The sequence below is a fragment of the Nothobranchius furzeri genome, chromosome 4, assembly GCF_043380555.1.
Source record: "Nothobranchius furzeri strain GRZ-AD chromosome 4, NfurGRZ-RIMD1, whole genome shotgun sequence".
Classification (NCBI taxonomy): Eukaryota; Metazoa; Chordata; class Actinopteri; order Cyprinodontiformes; family Nothobranchiidae; genus Nothobranchius; species Nothobranchius furzeri.
This window is the reverse complement of record NC_091744.1, coordinates 353,853-376,791: the sequence shown is the minus strand read 5'-3', so window position 1 is coordinate 376,791 and position 22,939 is coordinate 353,853. Positions and strand designations below refer to the sequence as shown.

At 44.3% G+C, this 22,939-nt stretch overlaps 1 protein-coding gene across 1 annotated transcript in view; it reads right to left on the bottom strand.

The window, feature by feature from the left end:
* LOC107391375 (voltage-dependent T-type calcium channel subunit alpha-1I) overlaps positions 1-22,939 on the bottom strand; it is a 374,405-nt gene that overhangs the window by 222,017 nt on the left and 129,449 nt on the right. The window contains exon 4 of the mRNA XM_070549995.1: positions 10,562-10,695. Coding sequence (XP_070406096.1) covers positions 10,562-10,695 — 134 coding nt within the window. The remainder of the gene's footprint in view (positions 1-10,561; positions 10,696-22,939) is intronic.

Genomic DNA, 22,939 nt, shown 5'->3' with positions numbered 1-22,939 from the left:
GAACGCATCTTGATTCTGGGTTTAAAATGCATTGTAATTACTGCGTTACTGACAATTGTACCGAGTAAATATTATCATTTTTTTCCCTGTAATGCCTTACATTACCACATTACAACAAAAAGCAATGCATTACAGTAATTAATTACTTCTGTACCGCATTACTCAGGGGCGTGTCCAGGGAGTGGCCTGGGGTGGCACATGCCACCCTTAGAATCTGATTGGCCACCCCAGGTGCCACCCCGCTAAGTTCCAGTTTAAATTGACTTTACATTGTCGACAAAAGGCTTGGGTTGTAAACTCCAAAAATAGTGTGTGGTAGCACGCACCTTTAACATCGTCTTCTAGCCCAGGCCTACAGAACATTTCTGTAGTAGTAATATTATTTATTATTTTTTCATATTCACATAAATAGTATTTAGAGTCTCACTCATCTCCAGTTGGTGGCAGTAATGCAACAAGAAGTGACTTGCTAACCACCACAAAACTAGAAGATAAATAGAAAAAAATGGTGATTGTGAAATGTGAAACTCCAAAATTCACTAGAAAGTAAATAAACGATTTGTGTAAATAAATAAATAAGCATAACCTTTGGTGCCACCCAAGCATAAACAAGTGCCCCACATGGGCCACCCCATTTTAAAAGTCCTGGACACGGCTCTGGCATTACTCCCAACACTGGTGACAAAAAACAGATGAAAATAAATAAACATGTTTACAAGAGGGAAAAGGGAGGTCGCCAACATCAATCATTATGGTTCATTCTGTGAGAATCATGAATGTGCACCCTAAATTAGTAAAGATTTGGATGAAAGATTTGGAAGATACACTAACTCTAAAGTTTGACCTGATGGTGGCGCTGCAGGAAAGGTCATATCATCACCAAAACCCATTAAGGTTCATAATCTTGTGATCATTAATGTTGTTAGAAAATATGAGAAGATTTGTATCAAAACTTTTCAAGATACATTTATTTTAACTTTGGTCTGATGATTTCAGTTTGGCCTGATGGTGGCGCTAGAGAACAGGTCAGCTTTCACTTTCAAGGGCTTATTTACAGGTGCTGGCCAGTAAATTAGAATATCATCAAAAGGTTGAAAATATTTCAGTAATTCCATTCAAAACGTGAAACTTGTACATTATATTCATGCAATGCACACAGACCAATGTATTTCCAATGTTCATTACATTTAAATTTGATATTCATAAGTGACAACTAATGAAAACTCCAAATTTGGTATCTCAAAAAATTAGAATATTCTGAAAAGGCTGAATATAGAAGACACCTGCTGCCACTCTAATCAGCTGATTTACTCAAAACACCTGCAAAGGCCTTTAAAAGGTCCCTCAGTCTTGTTTTGAAGGCACCACAATCATGGGGAAGACTTCTGACTTAACAGCTGTCCAAAAGACAATCATTGACACCTTGCACAAGGAGGGCAAGACACAAAAGGTGATTGCTAAAGAAGCTGGCTGTTCGCAGAGCTCTGTGTCCAAGCACATTAACAGACAGGCGAAGGGACGGAAAAAATGTGGTAGAAAAAAGTGTACAAGCTCTAGGGATAACCGCACCCTGCAGAGAATTGTGACGACAAACCCATTCAAAAATGTGGGGGAGATCCACAAAGAGTGGACTGCAGCTGGAGTCAGCGCTTCAAGAACCACCACGAGGAGACTCATGAAAGACATGGGATTCAGGTGTCGCATTCCGTGTGTCAAGCCACTCTTGAACATGAAACAGCGCAAGAAGTGTCTCGCCTGGGCCAAGGACAAAAAGGACTGGACTGATGCTGAGTGGTCCAAAGTTATGTTTTCTGATGAAAGCAAGTTCTGCATTTCCTTTGGAAATCAAGGACCCAGAGTCTGGAGGAAGAGCGGAGAAGCACAGAATCCACGTTGCATGAGGTCCAGTGTAAAGTTTCCACCGTCAGTGATGGTGTGGGGTGCCATGTCATCTGCCGGTGTTGGCCCACTCTGTTTCCTGAGGTCCAGGGTCAATGCAGCCGTCTACCAGGAAGTTTTAGAGCACTTCATGCTTCCTGCTGCTGACCAACTTTATGGGGATGCAGACTTCACCTTTCAACAGGACTTGGCACCTGCACACAGTGCCAAAACCACCAGCACCTGGTTCAAGGACCATGGTATCCCTGTCCTTGATTGGCCAGCAAACTCGCCTGACCTTAACCCCATAGAAAATCTATGGGGTATTGTGAAGCGGAGGATGCAATACGCTAGACCCAACAATGCAGAGGAGCTGAAGACGACTATCAGAGCAACCTGGGCTCTCATAACACCTGAGCAGTGCCACAGACTGATCGAGTCCATGCCATGCCGCATTACTGCAGTTATTGAGGCAAAAGGAGCCCCGACTAAGTATTGAGTGCTATACATGCACATTCTTTTCATGTTCATTCTTTTCAGTTGGCCAACATTAGAGAAACAAACATTTTTTCATTGGCCTTTAGAATATTCTAATTTTCTGAGATACCAGATTTGATGTTTTCATTGGTTGTCACCTATAAATATCAAAATTAAACGTAATAAACATCGGAAATACATTGGTCTGTGTGCATTGCATGAATATAATGTACAAGTTTCACGTTTTGAATGGAATTACTGAAATATTTTCAACCTTTTGATGATATTCTAATTTACTGGCCAGCACCTGTATGTATTTTACATAAATACATACAATGTATTCAAATGTTACATAAAAAACCGTTCAGCGTAGTTTCTGGTCAGCAGAGGGATACAGAGTGCTGTCCAATGTGAAGATGCTAAAGATTTTGTGAAAAATCACTGAAACCAGTTTTAAAGCTATAGCTAAAAGTGTTAACTCTTTAGCATCGCTTTAATAAACCTTTAAAAATTGTGCAATTTTTGTTGTTGTTTCGATTTTAGAAATTATATTTCTCTTTTAAAGCTGTTACAGCAAATCTACAAACAAGCTTTGAACACAAACACGGCCATGGCGATGACACACGATGGAGTCATTTTGACCCTTTTCAGCCATCTCACCTTACGTAGGGTGTGCCATGGTGGATGTCAATAGTGAGTTACACAAATATTCAATGGAGGGGGAAAGTAGCAATTTAGATTGCTTTTCTTTATGCCAGGTTAGCCTGGCGTCCACTAGTTGGGGCAAATTGAGTATGGTAGTTACAAAAGTTAGTTAGCTAGCTTGGGATTCGACCTTTACTTTCCCCATGCTCCAGGACTCATAGATTTGAACAAGTGGTCAATTTAGTCAGAATTCACCTGGGAGGATTTATACCGTAATATGATTACACTGGATGATTTACAAATTTACAAAAGTTAGGATCCCTACTAACTGGCCGGGTCACCAGGACCAGGTGCTACTCTCATATCTGGGAAACAGATATCTTATAATGGAGAAGCTCATCATTACATATAAATAATGTAATTTTAACACACCTAGTCCTACGTAGGAACAATATCATTAATAGCTAGCATTTCACTATGATGAACAGAAATGCACGTCCACCATATAAGATTATCAATACTGAATAGATAATATATGCACATTACATTTGTCACTTGAGGTCCGGTCGGTCCCTGGCTTGCTTATGAATTATATTAATGTTAAAAGTGTAAAAGCTACAATTCCACAACCACGCATAGCTTCCGTGTGACAATCTAAATATGTTGTGTCTATTTCTGATAAATACAATTGTGCTACAGGTGCATTTAGAAATCTTTTATTGACTAAGACTTGTGCCATCTCCAGAGGTTTTAATGTGCTGAGAAAAGAAGCAGCTCAGGGAATTTAAACCCAATGAACCCCACTGGACACAAACCAACTTAACCCTTTCTTCTTTTTCGAAGCTGCCAGTGAAGCAAATGTCTGAAAGAGCCATTTTACTGAAGGGTGTTTGTGTTATGGTCTGCAACTTGTTAATTGCAGGGAGAACTAATGAAGCCAAATATCTTTATGTGATGGAATAACAAGCTGTTGTGAAATGTCCTTTGACATTACTCCATACACACGCTGGTCGCTACAGTCACGCACAAAAAGAGCAAACAATACAAAATGCCACACCAACACATTTAAAGGTCAATTTATGATTACTGAAATAAGCAGCAAAGATCCGGATTAAAAAGCAAGTCTGCATGCATATTCTTCACAACAAAATACACAAATTTAGTCTCAGCAGGATTTATGATATGAAAAAGTCAGTTTAGTGTCCACAGACTTCCCAGTTTTGCATGGCATGGTTTAATATGGCACATTCTTCACAAACGTTATGACATCCCTTCGGTGAAAGTCAGGAGCATTTATCGTTTTCCACCTGCTTTCCTTCAGGTAAAATATTGGGTATCTCATGAAACTGAGTCAAACTGTAAACATACAAACTCCAAACATGTCCCTGATTTATCAGCTTGACATTCACACAAGGGTGACAAAGAGAAAAAATACAGAAACTGACGACTGAAATAAAGTAAGATTATCAGACAAAAATATTCTTATGCTCAAAACTATTAAAAAAAAAACATTAGTGAAGTGGGAACTACCAGTTTGGTTTGAGAAATTTAGTTTCCCCCCCATTTTAAATATAAATATATATATATATATATATATATATATATATAACATAATGCTTTCTTTTCTGTCATCACAATGGTTCAGAACCCTGTATCGCCAATGTAGTCACAATATTCAAATAGCCCAATTTCAGTTGCAGGTTGAACTTTTTATGCAAAGTGCAAATTGACATGTTCAATAACTCAAAACTACATGAGAGACTTTCTCTTTATAAACTAGACATGCGAATTACACTTCACATCGCTGGGAGGGAAAAAAGCCTTGAAAGTAGCTTCCACCAGAGCTGCATGGAGAACTATTATTTTACAAAATAGGTCAAACATTGACAAATCTGCAACTAAAGTTTGCTGCATGCTGAGTTAAACAGAGTGAATGTGAAATGTTGAAAACAATAAAAATAATAAATGTGACAGATATGGGTTGGAGTCAATGACAGAGCAGTACCGCATTCAGACAAAACAGAAATACCTTTAATTTGTTTTCCAGGCAGAGTCCCACAAATATGTTTTCTTTTTAATTCTAGGTTCAAGCAGAAATTTTTCCCATTGTGTGTTTTGAAGGGCTCCATAATTAGGTTTATAACAGGGTGCAGAACATCTTTTATACACCTACTGGACAAAGGAGCTAAAGGTGCCGTGATGCTGATAATAAATATTTGCAGAGGTTAAATATATATTTTATCACACACTGAGCATTCAGGAGCACTACTGGAGGTGTTTAGAACTCAAAGATGGAACCAAGTCAAATGTGTGTGAATGGGTGAATGACTGAACGTGTTGTAAAGTGCCTTGGGGGTGGGTGGGTGGGGGTGGGTGGGGTTCCAGGACTCTAGAAGACCCTGTATCAAATACAGGCTTTTTACCATTTACAGCAAGCTTGTGATGTCATGTTAGCTGGTGTGTTAAGCCGGGCCCACACTGGGGGGGGGGGGGGGGGGGGGGGGGGGGGGGTCAGCAGAACGTTACTGCTTCTAATCTATGTATTATAGTCTGTAGGGTTGATGCAAACCAGACGTGGCACAAAACATTTCAGGTGCAGAAGCAGCTCGCCATGCTGCGCCGCAGCACACTGCTAAAGATAGGATCGGGTTCTATTTTAGCCATGAGCTGCTTCTGGAGCACATGGATTTCCACAGTTAACATATAGGGCTGACAGGGTTTCAGTGTAAAATGTCCTATAACTTTCAAAATAAAAGACTATTGCAGAGATGTGATTTCTTACATCAAAACGTGACCTAACAGCTTATTTGCTCCCAGCATTGGTTGAGAAGTGTAGCAGTGTGCTTTAAATGGCTTTAATCCTGGCAACATTATGTATGACATCAAACTGTTACATAAAGTGTGATCTCTGTCTTCTTCTTGTGGTTTAATGGCAGAGTCTAGCAAGGTGATATGCAGAGAAGAAGCTCCAAGGCTTAGACTCCACCCATGTGGACTGACGCACCCCGAAGCACGCAAGTAAATCGCCCGGCTGCCGTTCCGCGCTGCTGATGCCCCCCAATGTGGACCCAGCGTTAGAATGGATAAGACTAATGATACTGATGTAAAAGAAATAAATGACGACAAAGGAAGGTTGTTTGTGAGAGAACCAATTAAAAGCATGCTCATAATTAATATCCTAGCTCAAGATATTCAAGTAAATGTGGACTTGTTCTCATTTGTATTGTAACACTTACAAATTGTTGTTACAAATTTTTACAAGCCAAAATATCTTTAATTATGTGACAGCATAGTCGGGGCGGAAGGCAAAGCAGACCAGAACGTCTTATAACCTCATTCACTTATGTTCATCTTTTTTTTTCATTCAGGTGACCCATGAGCTGAGCAGAAGGGGAGGAGACGTGGGGTCCCTATAGCCTCAAATTTAAAAACACAACTGATGTTATTGATGTGTAATATGAGAACATCAACCAGCAGGAAGCTAGGGCCAAAAAAATAATTCTAATAAAATCAAAATTTTCCTTAATCTTGGACACCCGCCACATAAGACCACATGCAGAAACATCAGCCTAGCATGTCTAAACGTGTGCGGTCTGCTTCATTTGCAGGCGAGCCAAGCTGAGCTCATGCTGCTCCTCATCTCCTTTCTGCAGTTCGCCTTTGGTTTGTGTTTGCAGCTCACGGTTCCCATGGACGCCACATTTTATGACTCCATCCGCCTCATCAATACACACGCTGCATGTGGCGGATGTAAGACTGTGGAGTAATTGTGGTGACGATAGCATTTCTCCAGTCAGGAAGCACAGAACATTGGGATTTGACACAAAGGTGGATTGACAGGTTTGTGCTTAAGGCAAGCAGCGTAAGGAAGGATGACTGTGAGAGAAAGGAGGAGTGGGAATTTGAGGAAAGACATATGCTCTGAGGAAAGTCTGGGATCAGAGTGAGGAAGAAAAAGAAGCAGATCAAACATTATAAGAAAGCTCCTTTAGCCCCAGGGCTGAAACATTATGATAGAGGTAGCTGGAAAGACAAACGCATGTTAATAAAAACACACTTAATAAAAATATATTATTTGAAAGAAAACTATGTGAAATAAACATAAGACTAGTAAAACAAAACAATAATTTTGATAAATATTAAACAGATGGCTTGTAGTATTGGGTATTTGATCTCCGTAAAGATTTCTCATTGAGATTTTGGCACAACATCATAAGAAAAAGATAAATATTCATAAACAGTGTTGTTTCAGCAACATATTTATAGAAAACGTTTCCAGTATTGAGGGAAATGTACGCTACTATTTGTTAGGCTTTTCCGCTTTGACACTTTGAGATTTTTCTCTGGAACAACAACAAAACTGTCAGCGTGAGCCTTCTACTGCAGAGTTGTTACACAAATGTCTAGAGAAGGGCGTATTAACAGAAAATTTAGTATTTGAGCTATTTCCACTGTGGAAACTATTTTAAAAGTTTAGGTCATAGGTCACCCATGCCTTAACCTCGTTTATGCACGTCACCAAATGATAAATGTTAGATGTTTTTTGCCTATTTGTTCTGTGTACATTCATACTTTTGCTGCTTTCATACATTGCAACATTTTACTTTGTTCCATTAAATTATTGCTGTTATAATTAGCTAGAAATAAAATAGTCCCTGTTTTGTTTGTGTAGCAACATACAGGAAAAACATCCTGCACATATTTGGTGTGTTATGTCTCACTTGTATCTCTGCTTGCACATAATTAGCATGAAGAATGGAGTCAGTCTTTATATTAAGAAAAATAAATAAATAAATAAATAAACCACAGCTGCATGGACAACTAACTGTCATCAAGACATATTTCAACAGTCTGATCAAGCAGGAGTTCTGAGCAGGTGTAAAAAAAGCTTGAATTAGATTATGACACAATTCCATAACAGAAGTGTTGTGATCTAGTCATAATCACTTGGTTCTGTAAGATGCACGACTCCAGTTCCGTAGTGCCTATTTTGGTGCCCCAAGGTCTCTGTACTGCATGTTAGATGTTTTCCACACACCTGATTTGAATTGATAATAAAATGATTGATTAGAACTTGGGGACATGCTGAACAGATTTCATCATCTGGACACAAATCCAATCCAAACATGCAGGATAGTGGTCCTCAAGCGCCAGGATTGGACACACACTGCTGTAAATGATAGACTAGAGCTGTCATGGTCTGCGTCTTCCCTCATGTGTTTCCTGATGTTCTCCATCCCTCTCCAGATTCCCCTTTTGTGTCTCATAGCGCCCTCATGTGTCCCTTGTCTGCGTCTCATTTGTGTGTCTTCTGTTTGTAGCCCTTCAGATCATTCCCCTCAGGTCCGGTGTTCATTCAGTCATCCCCAGCCCCTCCAGTTGTTGCTCCAGCCTCTTTGTCCCCAGCTCGGTGTGTGTGTGTGTCATTCCCCAGCTCATTGTATGTGTGTGTGAGTGTATGTGTGTGTGTGTGTGTGTGTGTGTGTGTGTGTGTGTGTGTGCACGTGCGTGCGTGCGTGCATGTGTGCGTGTGTGTGTGTGTGTGTGTGTGTGTGTGTGTGTGTGTGTGTGTGTGTGTGCACGTGCGTGCGTGTGTGCATGTGTGTGTGTGTGTGTGTGTGTGTGTGTGTGTGTGTGTGTGTGTGTGTGTGTGTGAGTCCCTCCCTCAGTCTTTAGGTTTAGTTAGATCCATGTTTTATAGGTTTATGTTTCTGCCCTCCTGCCAAGCTCTTTCCCTGCCCATTTAGTTAATTGATTCCACCAGTTTCTCCTCAGCTCTCACTCCTCACACCTGTCACCTGTTTCCCTGATTACCTTCCTCTGTGTTTATAAGCCTTGTCTTGTCACTGTGGTTGTTGGTTCATTGTCTTGGTCAGCGTTGTTTTGTCTGCAGTCTTCAGTCTTTAGTCTCAGTCTTTAGGTCTCTGCCCAGAAGGTGAGCTTTTGGATTTTGGTCTTAGTTTAGTTATTAGGTTTTTGCCTTCGCCCCTTGGATTTTGGGTTCTCCTCCTAAATAAAGGATTTTTACTTTTCAACCGCTCCTGCCTGTGTGTTCTGGATTTCCTGCACCTTGGGTCCAAACCTCCTGCTCTCAGCGTGACGAGCCAAAAGCACCAAACAGGATTACAGCATTAGCTGAAAAGGTTTTAACAAACTTTTCCGTGTGCAGCAAAAGGAATAGCGCAGCAGACAAGACCACAAATAAAACCTGAGAAAAAACTGAGATTTCAGGGTTTCATTCTCATGTCGAGAGAACATTTTGTGAATGTCAGATAAATGCAGATATCCCATGCCCAATTCGTCTGGGGGAAAAAAATCCCTAAATTGTCGCCAATCTCTCAATTTTGAATAAGTGTTTCCATGTGTGGTGATAAAAAAAATCAAGTCAAGCAAAACTACACACGGCACATGGACTGATTTTACTCACAAACATCACCTGGTTAGACGAGATAAAACATGACTTTGAAGTTACCAAACATGGCGAAGGAGGTGCACACTTCTGTCATCTTGCTTTTGTGTCATATTCAACAAGCAATACTTTGTTTGTCTTGGAGATTCAGATCAAGACAATCCAACGTGTTTCAAAGCCTGGATTTATGATCCATTTCGTTCTGACATCCTTCTGATCAGACCAGAGAACTCAAAACACACCACACAAGGTAATGTAAGATAAAAACATCTTTGGAGCCATCACGGTATCATGTGTGTGTGAACTGAGCTTCAGGTACATAAACGTATTTAAAACTTTCAGCATATTAATGAAGGAAAAGGTTTGTGAAGACAATAATACTCTCTTAATAACAGACTGACACAACCTTTAGTCTATTATATAACTTTTGCAATGATCCAAACCATCTTAAGACACCTTGAGACTTTAGGTTTTAATTTACAAGAACAAATAAAATCTTTGTACACATTTTGTTTTACGATGTTCACCAGGAAAAAAAAATCTGTCAATTTAAGTAATTTTTATCCCTTTAGCCACAGTTTAGCTCACATCCCTTCAGGTCACCAGCAATCCCTGAGAATTCATTAAACATTCATGCCCGGGTAATCTCAGCTGATTCATTGAACTCTGTTATGGTGATTAGCTCGGTGGAACGCTATCATTGCTGCGTTATTGCTTCCAGTGTCCCAGGTGAGAACCAGTAGCTATTAAACTGATCCATATTTAATGTCACGTTACATATTTAACAATGGCATGATCAGCCATGCATGGAGGCACGATGGATCGTGTCATGAAGACAAATAAGGGTGGGACAAAAAAAGGAATTCTAGGCAGGGACTTTAAATAGATCCACGATAAGTCATAATAAAATATAAGAACTTTTCAATGATTCAAACTTGCTGTAAGTGCAAGCTGTGGCCACGCCACGAGGAATTAAACATTTATCATTTCTGAACATAACATTTATTTGGCAGGCTAATGTTGTTTTGGTGTAGTGAGTATTGTTTTCAATGTGCATTCGGTCCTTGAAACAAATCTCCCAGTCAGTTTTCTCACACATATAGAGCGACTATGTGAGTTTCGCTCAAATGACAGGAAGCGGGAGGTGCTCACCCTGCCATGACGATAAAGAAATCCAGCCTGTTCCACGTGTCTCCGAGGTAACAGCGTCGACCAAAAATCCCCAAAGCGACCATCTTTATAACCATCTCCAGAGCGAAGAAGATGTAGATGAATGCATCAAAGGCCTGTCAGAAACATAAAGAGAGATGAAATCTGCAGGATAAAGGAAGAAAATGGCACCACTTCCTCTGCACTTTGCACTGACAAGCTCAAAAATATAAATTTTGAGAGGAATCAAAACAGCTTTGCAGGTTAAAGCAACAACATCAGTTTTTTATTTCCTTTATGAAAATGGGGCAATAAAGAATCTGAGGGTATCAATAGGTTTGAGATGCTGGGGTAGCAATACTTAAAAAAAGAAAAGCAAGACTGTTAATTTGGAAGATTTGGTTAGTAAAAAGATTAAGCTTTTTTAATAATCTTTTATTTTATTTTTTTTACTGAGGCTGTAGAAGCTGGGATTACCTCCCAGGATGAACTTAATTAATAATTTTTCCCGCACATGGATGCTTCCAAATTTACAAATAAACATGTCTTTATTTCCTGAAGCATCCAAATTTAAAATGACTATAAATATAATTGTTATTCGTTTCAAAATCATCTTTATTTTTGTACCACTTCAACATATTTAACTACTGGCTGCAAACAACTTGAGTATGTAGAGGTCAAATCATTCATGCATTCTTTATTTGTTTATGTTCAGAAAAAAATTTTTTCAACATTTTTTACAGTTTTTTTAGATTTATTGATCCACACATTCCCAGCATTTTCTGTTCAGCTCACTGAGTGTTGTTAGTAACTTAAAGGCATTTTATTGTGATAAAAAAGTGTTTTTCCCCAAAAATAAAAGAAATTGTATTAATATTATTAAAACCTAGCTAATCTGAGCAAAGCAAAGACAACAATGTATTTTTACTGTCTGAAAGACCAAGTACACTCCTTTGTTCAATGCATCCACAGAAGTCTGTATATATGCCTTGGAAGATGATCTCTGCAGAAAAAATGCTCTCACGATCTTGTTTCAGGAACTAGAAGTTAGCCATAACAGACGTGAGCGGAACTCGGAGGGTTTTGGAGTCTTATTTCCTGATATCCAGAGATCTTGCCTCTGATTGGCTAAGAGCAACATTTCTCAACAACTGATTCTGTTTGCTTTGCAAAGTTGATGTTTTATCTCCACAAAGGAGTTCTATTTCGTCTAGTCTTAGCCCTTAAGCTAGCTGCTATTGGAAGGATGATCCCCGCATCAGCCAATCATGAAGAGCTAAAATGTACGCCCACCAATAGTGGGCCCCCTCGTGGTATATAACCGCAGTGACCCCACTGCTCACCTCCTTTTTCTCTTCATGCCAAGCTTGAGAGCTTTATTAAAGAGCAAATATTATCCTAAAGAGCAAAATTATCCGAAGACGACTTACCAGCCATGTCCAGCGACGCCAGACCCTGCCCGACCTGCCAGACGGGCTCCATCTCCAGAGGCGACCTGCACGCTAAGTGTGAGGTCTGTCTCGGGGCTCACCACTGCTGGCCTGGCCTTGACCCCGCAGGCCTCGTGCCCGTTCTGTGCCGCTCTGCCCGTGGCAGAGAAGATTTGCCGGGTCGAGTACTTCACTCCCGCCGCCGACGAAGAATTTCCGGGGGCTGACTCGTACCCGCTGGACAAGACTTTGGATTTCTTCGACGCCGGTCAGAAGCCGGCTGGCTTCAACCGGCTGGATGACGTTACCGACAGTGAGAACTACGATGAGGCGGAATCCCTCCTAGACATAACGGAGGTCGACGAGCTTCGCTCAGCGGGTCTTCTGCCCCAGTGGCTTCCCGCTCCTCCCTGCCAGCCGTAAGAGCACTGCTCCAGGAGCTGCCCGCCATCATTTCTGCGTCAGCAGCCCGCAAGGGGCTAGCTGTGCCAGAACCGGCCCCGCCTGAAGCGGATGATTTGGCGGGAATTTTCGGGGCGACTCAGACACGCTGTCCAGACCCTGTCTGGCCGCGCTTCCCCGCTGCTATGAGCTGCTGGTCTGCCGCCTTCTCCGAGCCTGCCAAGCTCAAGGCGCCAGTCTCCACGTATGCGCCCATCACCAAGGTCGAGGGGTTTTCCGACCAAGGCTGGCCGTCCGTTCCTCCGCTAGAGCCGGACTTGGCCTCGCTGTTCGGCGCCAAGAACCACCTCGCTGGCCCGCGAGCTGTTCCCGCTTCAAAACATAACCAGCTGCTGACGCGGCTCACCGACCGCACACATCAGTGTGCCTTTCAGACCGGCGCTGCAGGGAATAACATCGCCCTACTTGCCTTCGGCGTCTCAAAGATGATGGAGGAGCTGGAAGCTCCCGAGGAGTCGAAAGCCGTCATTACTAAGACTGCTGATGCTATCCTCAATCTGTGTGCTGCTGTGCTCACCAGTTCTGCTCGCATCGCTGCCTGGCAGACCCTCATCCAGCGAGCGATCTGGCTGAAGGCCCTGCCCTCCATTCCGGAACATCTGCAAAGGGAGATGCTAGACGGCCCCATCACCACCGATGTTCTGTTTGGTCCCCATCTTAGGGGCGTCATTGAGCAGGCTCAGAAGACGGCCGAACTATCGGCTACGGTGCAAGACCTGGTCCACCCTCAGTCAGCCTCACACTCCGGCCATTCAGCCAGAGGATGGGATGAACGGCGCGGAAGCTTCAGACGTCCAGCTGCACCGCCCTCTCCACGGAGCCGGCCTCCCGCTTCGGCTCCACATCAGCGGGACCAGCGAGATGGCGGACAACGGTTCCGGCGGGGCCAGCAGACGCCGTCTTGGCAGTCCCAAGTGCAGGAGCCTCGCCGAAAGCATCCACGGAAGTGACTCTTTGGGGGGAATGTGTGTGTTACTGATTGTTCTGATGTTGTTGTTGCTTTTGAAGTAAAACCCAAAAAACGTCACTCAAAGAGCACAATCCTACAGTCCTCCGCAAAATCCTCTGCCGAGTTCTCACACATGTTCCCCACACCAAGCACTGCTGCACGCACACATGTTCCTGCAGGTACAGGTAGTCATAATACACGGCCAGCCGTAAGGGTGCGCTCCATTTGTGCTCCGGCCCCAGCATCCGGCCAGGCCCAACTCTTCCCGCTCTCCCCACGCCGTTGGGTAGGGCGGGATGTCAGGTCGCTGTCTCGACCACGCGCGGCCCCATCCGCTGGCACTCTGTCGCCCCCTTGCACGGGCCCGGCTCCCACTCGTCCTTCACTCTCGGACTCCACGCTCCGCGGTGTGGACCAGCCTGTTCCAGCTGTTTCGCACTCGCCCTTTCGAGCGCAGCCCTCCATGGGTCGCCCCCAGTTCTCTGGTACGGGCGACGGCGGTAAGGGCGCATGCACAACCCTCAGACGTTGTTCACGTGACCGCGCACATGCGTCCACTGTCGGAACGCGCGCACGAGTGGCGCCGCCTTTGCATCATGAGCAAATGGATTTCGGACACCATTCATTGCGGTCACACACTTCATTTTCAGGCCACTCCACCTCCCTTCAACGGGATCGTGGAGACGACGTTCACATCGCAAGTACAGTCTCAGGCCCTAGAGCTGGAGCTGCGGGAACTTCTGTCCAAGGACGCTATTTCCCGAGTCCCTCGCGGACAAGAACTCTCGGGCTTCTACTCCCGCTACTTCGTAGTACCGAAGAAGTCGGGAGGAATGAGGCCGATTCTCGACCTGTCCCTGTTCAACTGCTCCATAGCAGTAATGCATTTCCGCATGTTAACGATGAGACAAGTCCTGGAATACGTGCGCCCCGGGGATTGGTTCACGTCAATCGACCTGAAAGACGCATACTTCCACATACCAGTAGTTCCAAACCACCGGAAGTTTCTGCGTTTTTCGTTCAAGGGAGTTCAATATCAGTTCAATCGCCTCCCTTTCGGCTACTCGCTAGCCCCGCGCACCTTCTCCAAATGTCTGGAGACCGCGCTGCAGCCACTGCGCACGGAGGGAATGAGGGTCTTATTTTACTGGACGATTTTCTCCTGTGCGCTCGGTCCAAGGACGAGGCGTCACAGCAAACCAGGAAGCCCTAGGGTTTTCTATAAACTGGGAGAAGAGCTCCATCCTTCCGTCCCAGTCGATTGTGTATCTCGGGGTGGAGCTGAACGCCTCCCTAATGAGAGCACGTTTATCGCCTGCAAGAGCGGCAGATCTCTCCACGGTGATCTCCCGTGTACAACCCCGCAAGATCGTGAGAGCCCTGTTAGTCATGAAACTCCTGGGCATGGTGTCCGCAGCCCATTCGGTGGTACCGCTAGGTTTGCTGCGCACGAGGCGCTTGCAATGCTGGTTCACCCGCCTCCGGGTACACCCGATACGTCAGAAGAGACGTATGTTGAGGATTCCCCCTTCAGTGGGCGGGGACCTTGCTCACTGGGGGAACCACTGCATCCTCTCACGCGGGGTTCCCATCGGACGTCCTGCGTCACACGTATCTGTGTTTACGGATGCGTCACTGTCGGGGTGGGGGGGCACGTGCTTGTCCCATACAGTGGCAGATCGCTGGCCCTCCCACACGCATGAGCACATAAATGTGTTGGAGCTTATGACAGTGAGGAATGTGATCAGACACTTCGCTGCCCTTCTCGAGGGCCGTCATGTCGAAGTTCACACAGATAACCAGGTGGCGGCAGCCTACATAAATCGCCAAGGGGGAGTTCGATCCCTCCCACTGTTGCGTGTCGCCACAGATTTACTGTGTTGGACACATGTCCACCTGCTGTCCATCAGAGCCATCTACATTCCGGGGGTACTGAATGTAGCGGCAGACATCCTGTCGAGAGGGGGACCCCGCGACTCCGACTGGCGTCTGCATCCTGCACTGATATCACAGATCTGGATCAGGTTCGGGGAACCGTCTGTGGATCTGTTCGCGGCTCGCGAAAACGCTCAGTGTTGCCTGTGGTTTTCCCTGAGTCCCCGGGACGGACCCCCGCTCGGGGCGGACGCCTTCTCACACCAGCCCTGGCCTCGAACGCTCCTTTATGCGTTTCCACCAGTCCCTCTGATTCCCCGTCTCCTGGACCGAATTCGGTCGGAACAGCTCTCGGTGATTCTGGTGGCTCCCAGACGCTTGTCCGCGTCATGGTTTCCGGACCTGCAAGCGCTAGTGTCCGGCTCCCCGTGGAGGCTCCCGTGGAGGGCGGACGCCCTTCTCCATGTGGATGGGATAATCAAACATCCTCCAGAAATAGGCCAGCGGCTGTGGGTTTGGCCGCTGAGCGGTCACGCTTAGAGGCTTCTGGACTGCTGCATGATGTGGTCGCCACGATTCAGAGTGTGCGGGCGCCCTCTACCATTGCGTCTTACGCTGCTAAATGGGCAGCTTTCCAGAAATGGTGCACAGAGCGAAATGTTCAAGCGCTCTCCTGCCAGCTGGCGGATGTCCTATCATTTCTGCAGATATTGATGGACAGGGGCCTCGCATTCAGCACTGTTAAGGCATATGCTGCAGCTATCTCATCCTGTCATCAGGGTTTTGGAGATAGATCTGTTTTCAATCATCCCCTCACACAACGTTTTCTAAAAGGTGTCAGGAGGAACAGACCTGTGTCCCGCCCGCTTTTTCCCCAGTGGGATCTAATGGTGGTTCTGCGTGGCTTATCTGAAGCTCCATTTGAACCCTTGGACCAGGTCTCACTCGAGTTCCTGTCGCTTAAAACTGCATTGCTGCTGGCGCTAGCATCAGTTAAGAGAGTGAGTGACCTGACCGCCCTCTCAGTGGCTCCCGCATGCCTCAGGATCCGGGAGGATGGCGGGTCTGCTGTTTTATGCCCCAACCCAGCCTTTGTGCCCAAAAGCATTAATGCTTCCTTCAAATCCAGGTCAATTTCATTGGCTGGACTTTTTCCTCCTCCCCATAATTCTGAGGAGGAGGCGGCTTCTCACCTTCTCTGCCCGGTGCGCGCGCTTGCACGATATGTGTCACGCACTTCAGGGATTCGTCGCTCACAAAACCTGTTTGTGCACTACAGGGAGTCTTCCCTTGGTCAGGCGCTGTCGGCCCAGTGTCTTTCACACTGGCTGTGTGACGCAATTTCACTCGCTTACACATCATCAGGGCAGGATCCCCCTGAGGCACTCAGGGCTCACTCAGCCAGGGGGATTTCTTCTTCGATGGCGCTCCTCAGTGGTGTGTCAATGGAAGACATTTGTCAGGCTGCTTCATGGGCTTCACCCTGTTCCTTTACTCGTTATTATTTATGAGATGTGTTTTCAGGTTCCATCACTCATTCAGTGCTTGGACCCCAGCAGGCTAAATGAGTGCTTATGGCACCTCATTGGCCTTGCTGAGATGGATTTTATCCTCTTGTGGATTATGTTTTTTAGTGGGGGCCCCTCTCTTATCGTGCCTGCCTCAGTCTTTAAGCCTGGTCTGAGGCTGAACGTCCCCCACTAGAGGAGATTTGATTGGGTGTGTCCATTGGTTGTGTTAACCAGTGGGGCGTAAACCCATCCAGCTGCGCTTTATTCCAATAGCAGCTAGCTTAAGGGCTAAGACTAGACGAAATAGAACGTTGGTTACGTATTGTAACCCCAGATTCTATGAGTCTAGTCGCAGCCCTTAAGCCACTGGCCCCACTGGTTATAATGGGAATAAGAGCCATTGGAGGTGAGCAGTGGGGTCACTGCGGTTATATACCACGAGGGGGCCCACTATTGGTGGGCGTACATTTTAGCTCTTCATGATTGGCTGATGCGGAGATCATCCTTCCAATAGCAGCTAGCTTAAGGGCTGCGACTAGACTCATAGAATCTGGGGTTACAATACGTAACCAACGTTCTGCCATGTTGTGGAGTTGCTAACGCTAATGGTTAGCTTCTACTAGCCGAGACATGCTCTACTCTCTCCTGGATGCTAGAATAACAACATTGTGCCCCATCACAAGTCAAGATGGTTGAGTCCATGAATGTAATTTTCAGCTGCTAATGCAGGAAATAGGAGTAGAAGACTGCTTTCACATTCAGCCTGCATGTTAAACTCAGAAGAAGAAAAACACGAGTAAAATCAGTTTCTCAGTGAACTTGGTCTTTAAAATCCTAACAAACATCTTTACTTTATAATGTTTTACTTTTGATCAACTTTTAAAATTGACTCCTGGATTCCTAACATGTAAAAATGACTCATTGACCCTTAAGTAATCGCATGAAGAAAAAGTATTCCACAGTTTTTTAGGGTTTGCTGATCCTTTTGAAGTGCTTTTATCAGAAATTGTTAGATTTAAAGTTAAAATGCTCTCATACCTGCAGTATTGGTTACTTTTACTTGAATATGACTGCGCTATTCTCATCATCAATCATTATTGCGTCTCATTACCTAAAACAAAAGTTTACCTGCCATCTTTCCCTTCTCTGTCTCTACCCCCTCAGTTTTGTTTCTCTCTTTAAATCGTTCTTTATATCCTTCTTCCCCAACTTCCAACTCTAAACCCTTGGAGCAGTTCCCCCTAAGTGGTTGGATAATAGAAAATTGATTTGTTTGAACAGTAATCACTGACAATTCTCACATGTACCCCCTCAGCACCCCACCCCACCCCCCATGTTACGCCCAGCTTTAATCAAGCATCTAATTAAAATAAACAGAACAATAAAATCAAAGAACTCAGCTTGCCATTTGAGTGTTATTACTGCTGTGAGCTAAGAGCCTTGATTAACTGATGTAAGCGAAGGAGATTAGAGATGAACTGACATGCTTGATGTTGCCTGTAATTTGATTTTCAGAGTGAAGAAGTGAAGTTAATTTGTTGTAAATCCATTAAATATTTTCCTGTTTTGGGACAAAGAAGAAACTAAAATCAGAGAAGACAGTAGAGACCAAACTAATTATTCAATAGACAGATGGCTAAACCTTGACCTTTTATCACTACAAAAACAAACAGCAGCAGATTTTAATCAGATTTCACTCATTTTAGCCTTTCTTCTCACTTTTTGCTCCCATCATGTTTATTAATCACAGCGTTGTAACTTAGAACATACCACCACACGTTCAGAAACCACAACTCAGTGATCATCCAGTACAGCTGTAGGATATTTTAAAATGAAGAGAACACTTGTGTTTTTCTCTATCGTGCAGTGAGTCTATTTTCAATTTCAATTAATACAGGTGAAACTCAAAAATTAGAAAATGGTTCAAAAGTCCATTTATTTATGTAGTTCAACTTAGACCAAGAGACGATCTAAAGGCTGGGGAACTCTGCAGGTATTTTGGATAAATGAGCTGATTAGAGTGTGACACTCTAGAATATTTAACCTTTTCACAATGTTCTAATTGTCTGAGATTTTGATTTTTGTGGCTTTCATAAGCTGTAAGAAATAATCATCATGGTTTTATCAAGTGTTGCATGTACTGAGTCTGTCTCATGTATTAGTTTGTTCCTTTAAGTTTCACAAAATTATAATTCTTTCAGTTCCACCCTTTAGTAGGGGTGGAAATTTACCAGTGGTTTTCTAAGTTTTTTTAATTTTTTTTTTATTTTGAACTATTCATATCTTCTATACCTCCTTAAAAGACATTTAGAAAAATTAATTTGTTCTGATTAAGACAGACGAGTTAGTTGGGACGATTCCATTGTTGAATCTCGTCGTCGTCGTGTTCCTCCGCTTATCCGGGTCCGGGTCGCGGGGGCAGCATCCCAACTAGGGCGATACAGACCGTCCTCTCCCCGGCCACCTCCACCAGATCCTCCGGCAGCACCCCAACGCGTTCGCGGACCAGATTGGAGATGTAACCTCTCCAACGTGTCCTGGGTCGACCTGGGGGTCTCCTGCCGGCAGGACATGCCTGAAACACCTCCCCAGGGAGCTTTGCAGGAGGCATCCTGACCAGATGCCCAAACCACCTCAACTGGCTCCTTTCGATCCGGAGGAGCAGTGGTTCTACTCCGAGTCCCTCCCGAATGTCCGAGCTCCTCACCCTATCTCTAAGGCTGAGCCCGGTCACCCTACAGGGTCACCCTACAGAGGAAACTCATTTCGGCCGCTTGTATCCGTGATCTCGTTCTTTCGGTCATTACCCAAAGCTCATGACCATAGGTGAGGATTGGGACGTAGATCGACCGGTAAATCGAGAGCCTGGCTTTCTGGCTCAGCTCCCTCTTCCCCACGACAGATCGGCTCAGCGTCCGCATCACTGCAGACGCCGAACCAATCCGCCTGTCGATCTCCCGATCCCTCCTACCCTCACTCGTGAACAAGACCCCGAGATACTTAAACTCCTCCACTTGAGGTAGGACCTCTCCCCCGACCCGGAGTTGGCAAGCCACCCTTTTCCGGTGTTGAATCTGTCCTTCGAAACACTCAAATCCTATAAATTCTTTAGTGTGTGTTATTTTATTCCATTATTTATTTTTGTAATCATTATACAGTCATTTGCACAGTTTTTGAAAATTGGAGACTAGTTTCTCAAAACATTAAAACCTATCAAAGCACCTTTTTTCATGCTAGTAGGCACGGCACCTCTGTATAGCACATTTCATTTGCAGAGGCAATTAAAGTAACGTGACAGCAATATTTAAATACACAATTAAATTAGCAGAAAAAGATATTGTCAAAGGGGGAATAAGGTGAATAGTCATTCAAAGGCTGATAATTACATGAACATTTTCAATTTTGATTAAAAAATTACTGTAGTTGGGTCATAAGGAAACAATCAATCAGTCAATCAATCCATCAATTAATCAGACTTTGTTTATGAAGCACTCAAGGAGTGATCAAAGTGCTGTACATTGTCAAAAAGAACCATAAAAAGACACAAATAGCAACAATAAAAAGAAATTACAATACAACAGTCAGAGGATTTCTGCTCATTCAGTATTAAAAGCCAAGCTAAAACGATAAGTCTTTAAAAGAGACTTAAAATCATTCATTGTGCGGCCGTCCTAACAATCAAAGGGAGATTGTTCCACAGCTTGGGAGCAACAGCTGAAAAGACTCTGTCTGCCCGGGTCACCATGTGAGTCTTTAAAACTTCTAACAGCAGCTGGTTCTTACAGGAAGCTGATTCCATCTGTGTGCAGCATGGTAGCGAAAAGCAGCTTCACCCTGTTTGGTTCTGACCCGGGGTTCTACCAGCTCACTGCTTCCTAAGGATCTCAGAGCCCTGCTGGGAGTAAATACTAGTGATGTTTTGGTCACGAATGAACCGGATCTAAGAGCCGGCTCTAGCGAACGACGGAGCCACCTCGTCATTGGGAGCCGTCATCCCCCCATCCCCCCACACTCCTGCTTTGGTAAAAGCCACAGGCGATTGGTCAACATGTGTAACTGCGTGTTCAGACTGTCCACACAGAGAGCAGTAGGGGCGGGGAAGAGGGAGGATCCGACTCAGACAGATAGACAGCAGAGCACATGCAGGCGGAGGGAATGATGAGGAGGAAAAAGGCGAGCGAGAGAGGAGAGTGCGATGAAGACAGTGGGAAAATGAACGACAACAGTCGGAAAGTTGAGATTTTTTAAAAGGTTCAGTTAATAAATCCATATAAATGATAAATATATTGCATTTTTTTACATTATTAAATCATTTTACATTAAGTTTTGCATTATTTTTGGTGATAAATATACTTTACGCAACTGAAAATCTGAGGAGCCACTTGGGAGCCAAGAGAGCCGACTCTTTTTGGTGAGCTGAGCCAAAAGAGCCGGCTCTCTAAAAAGAGCTGGAATTTCCATCACTAGTAAGTACAGGGAGGAGATCTGATGCGTATTTTGACCCCATGCCATTAAGTGATTTATAAACTAGTAGAAGCACTTTGAAGTAATTTCTGTAGTTTACTGGTAAACAGTGATTTATGAACAGGAGTGATGTACTCGCTTCTATTGGTTCCTGTTAAGACTCTAGCAGCAGAATTATGAATAAGCTAGTTAATTTATACACTATTTTAATGGTTTGTAGCATTTGTGGTTTAATCCTTTGATGCATGAATTATGAAATCTTCAACCATGATTTTTGAAATAATTTTTTTTCATTCATTTTTAGGTGTGAATGAAACAAATATTTTCAACAAATATTTTTGTAACATTTAATAATTAAAAAATTCTTTATTACATGTCCACCTCAGTGGACAGCGTGCATTCTGAAACATGAAATATGTTGGCTTGACTTACTGAAGTCCAAATGGAGGGGCTCAAATGCATTAAAGTCTTTGACAGCTGTGCTTGATAGTAAAAAAAACAAAAAAAAAAATTTGAGTACCTGTCCACTGTAGTGACCATTATGCATCAAATGGTCAATTTGTATTATGTATAATTTGTACATCTTTCCTCATGCAATTTAAAACTGTGAAGCAGCAGAAATCCACTTTGGAGCTGACTCTATTATGACTAGCGGTTAGCTCGTCATTCTAGTCAGAACTAATGCACTTTTTCTCCAAACTGAGGTTGTTGAAAGAACAAGTACAGTAGTTTCTATACATCAATCCCCGTAAATTTCATAAATGTTCCATTTATGCAACTTCCATCGATCCATCCATTTTCATCCTCTTATCTGGAGTCGGGTTGCGGGGCCAGTAGCCTAAGGCGAGAGGCCCAGACTTCCCTCTCCCCAGCCACTTGGCCAGCTCCTCCGGGGGAATCCCAAGGTGTTCCCTGGCCAGGTGAGAGACATAGTCCCTCCAACGTGTCCTGGGTCTACCTTTAGGTCTCCTCCTGGTTGGACTTGCCTGGAAAACCTCACCAGGGAGGCATCCAGGAGGCATCCTGACCAGATGCCCGAGCCACCTCAACTGGCTCCTCTCGATGTGCAGGAGCAGCGAGTCTACTCCGAGCCCCTCCCAGATGACCGAGCTTCTCACCCTATCTCTAAGGGAGAGCCCAGCCACCCTTCGGAGAAAACTCATTTCGGCCGCTTGTATCCGCGATCTTGTTCTTTCGGTCACTACCCAAAGCTCATGACCATAGGTGAGGGTAGGAACGTAGATCGACCGGTAAATCGAGAGCTTTGCCTTCTGACTCAGCTCTCTCTTCACCACGACAGACCGGTACAACGCCCGCATCACTGCAGATGCAGCACCAATCCACCTACCGATGTCAAGCTCCAGTTTTCCCTCACACATGAAGAAGACCTCGAGATACTTTAACTCCTCTACTTGGGGCAGGACTTCATCTCTGACCCGGAGAAGGCATTCTACCCTTTTCCGAACAAAGACCATGATCTCAGAGCTGATTCTCATCCCATCTGCTTCACACTCGGCTGCAAACCGCTCCAGCGAAAGCTGAAGATCACGTTCTGATGAAGCCAACAGGACCACATCATCTGCAAAAAGCAGAGACCTGATCCTCAGGCCATTATGCAACTTAATGAACTAAATTACATTGACTATTGATTTTCATTTTAGTATAATTCTGTTTGATCAACTCCTTCATC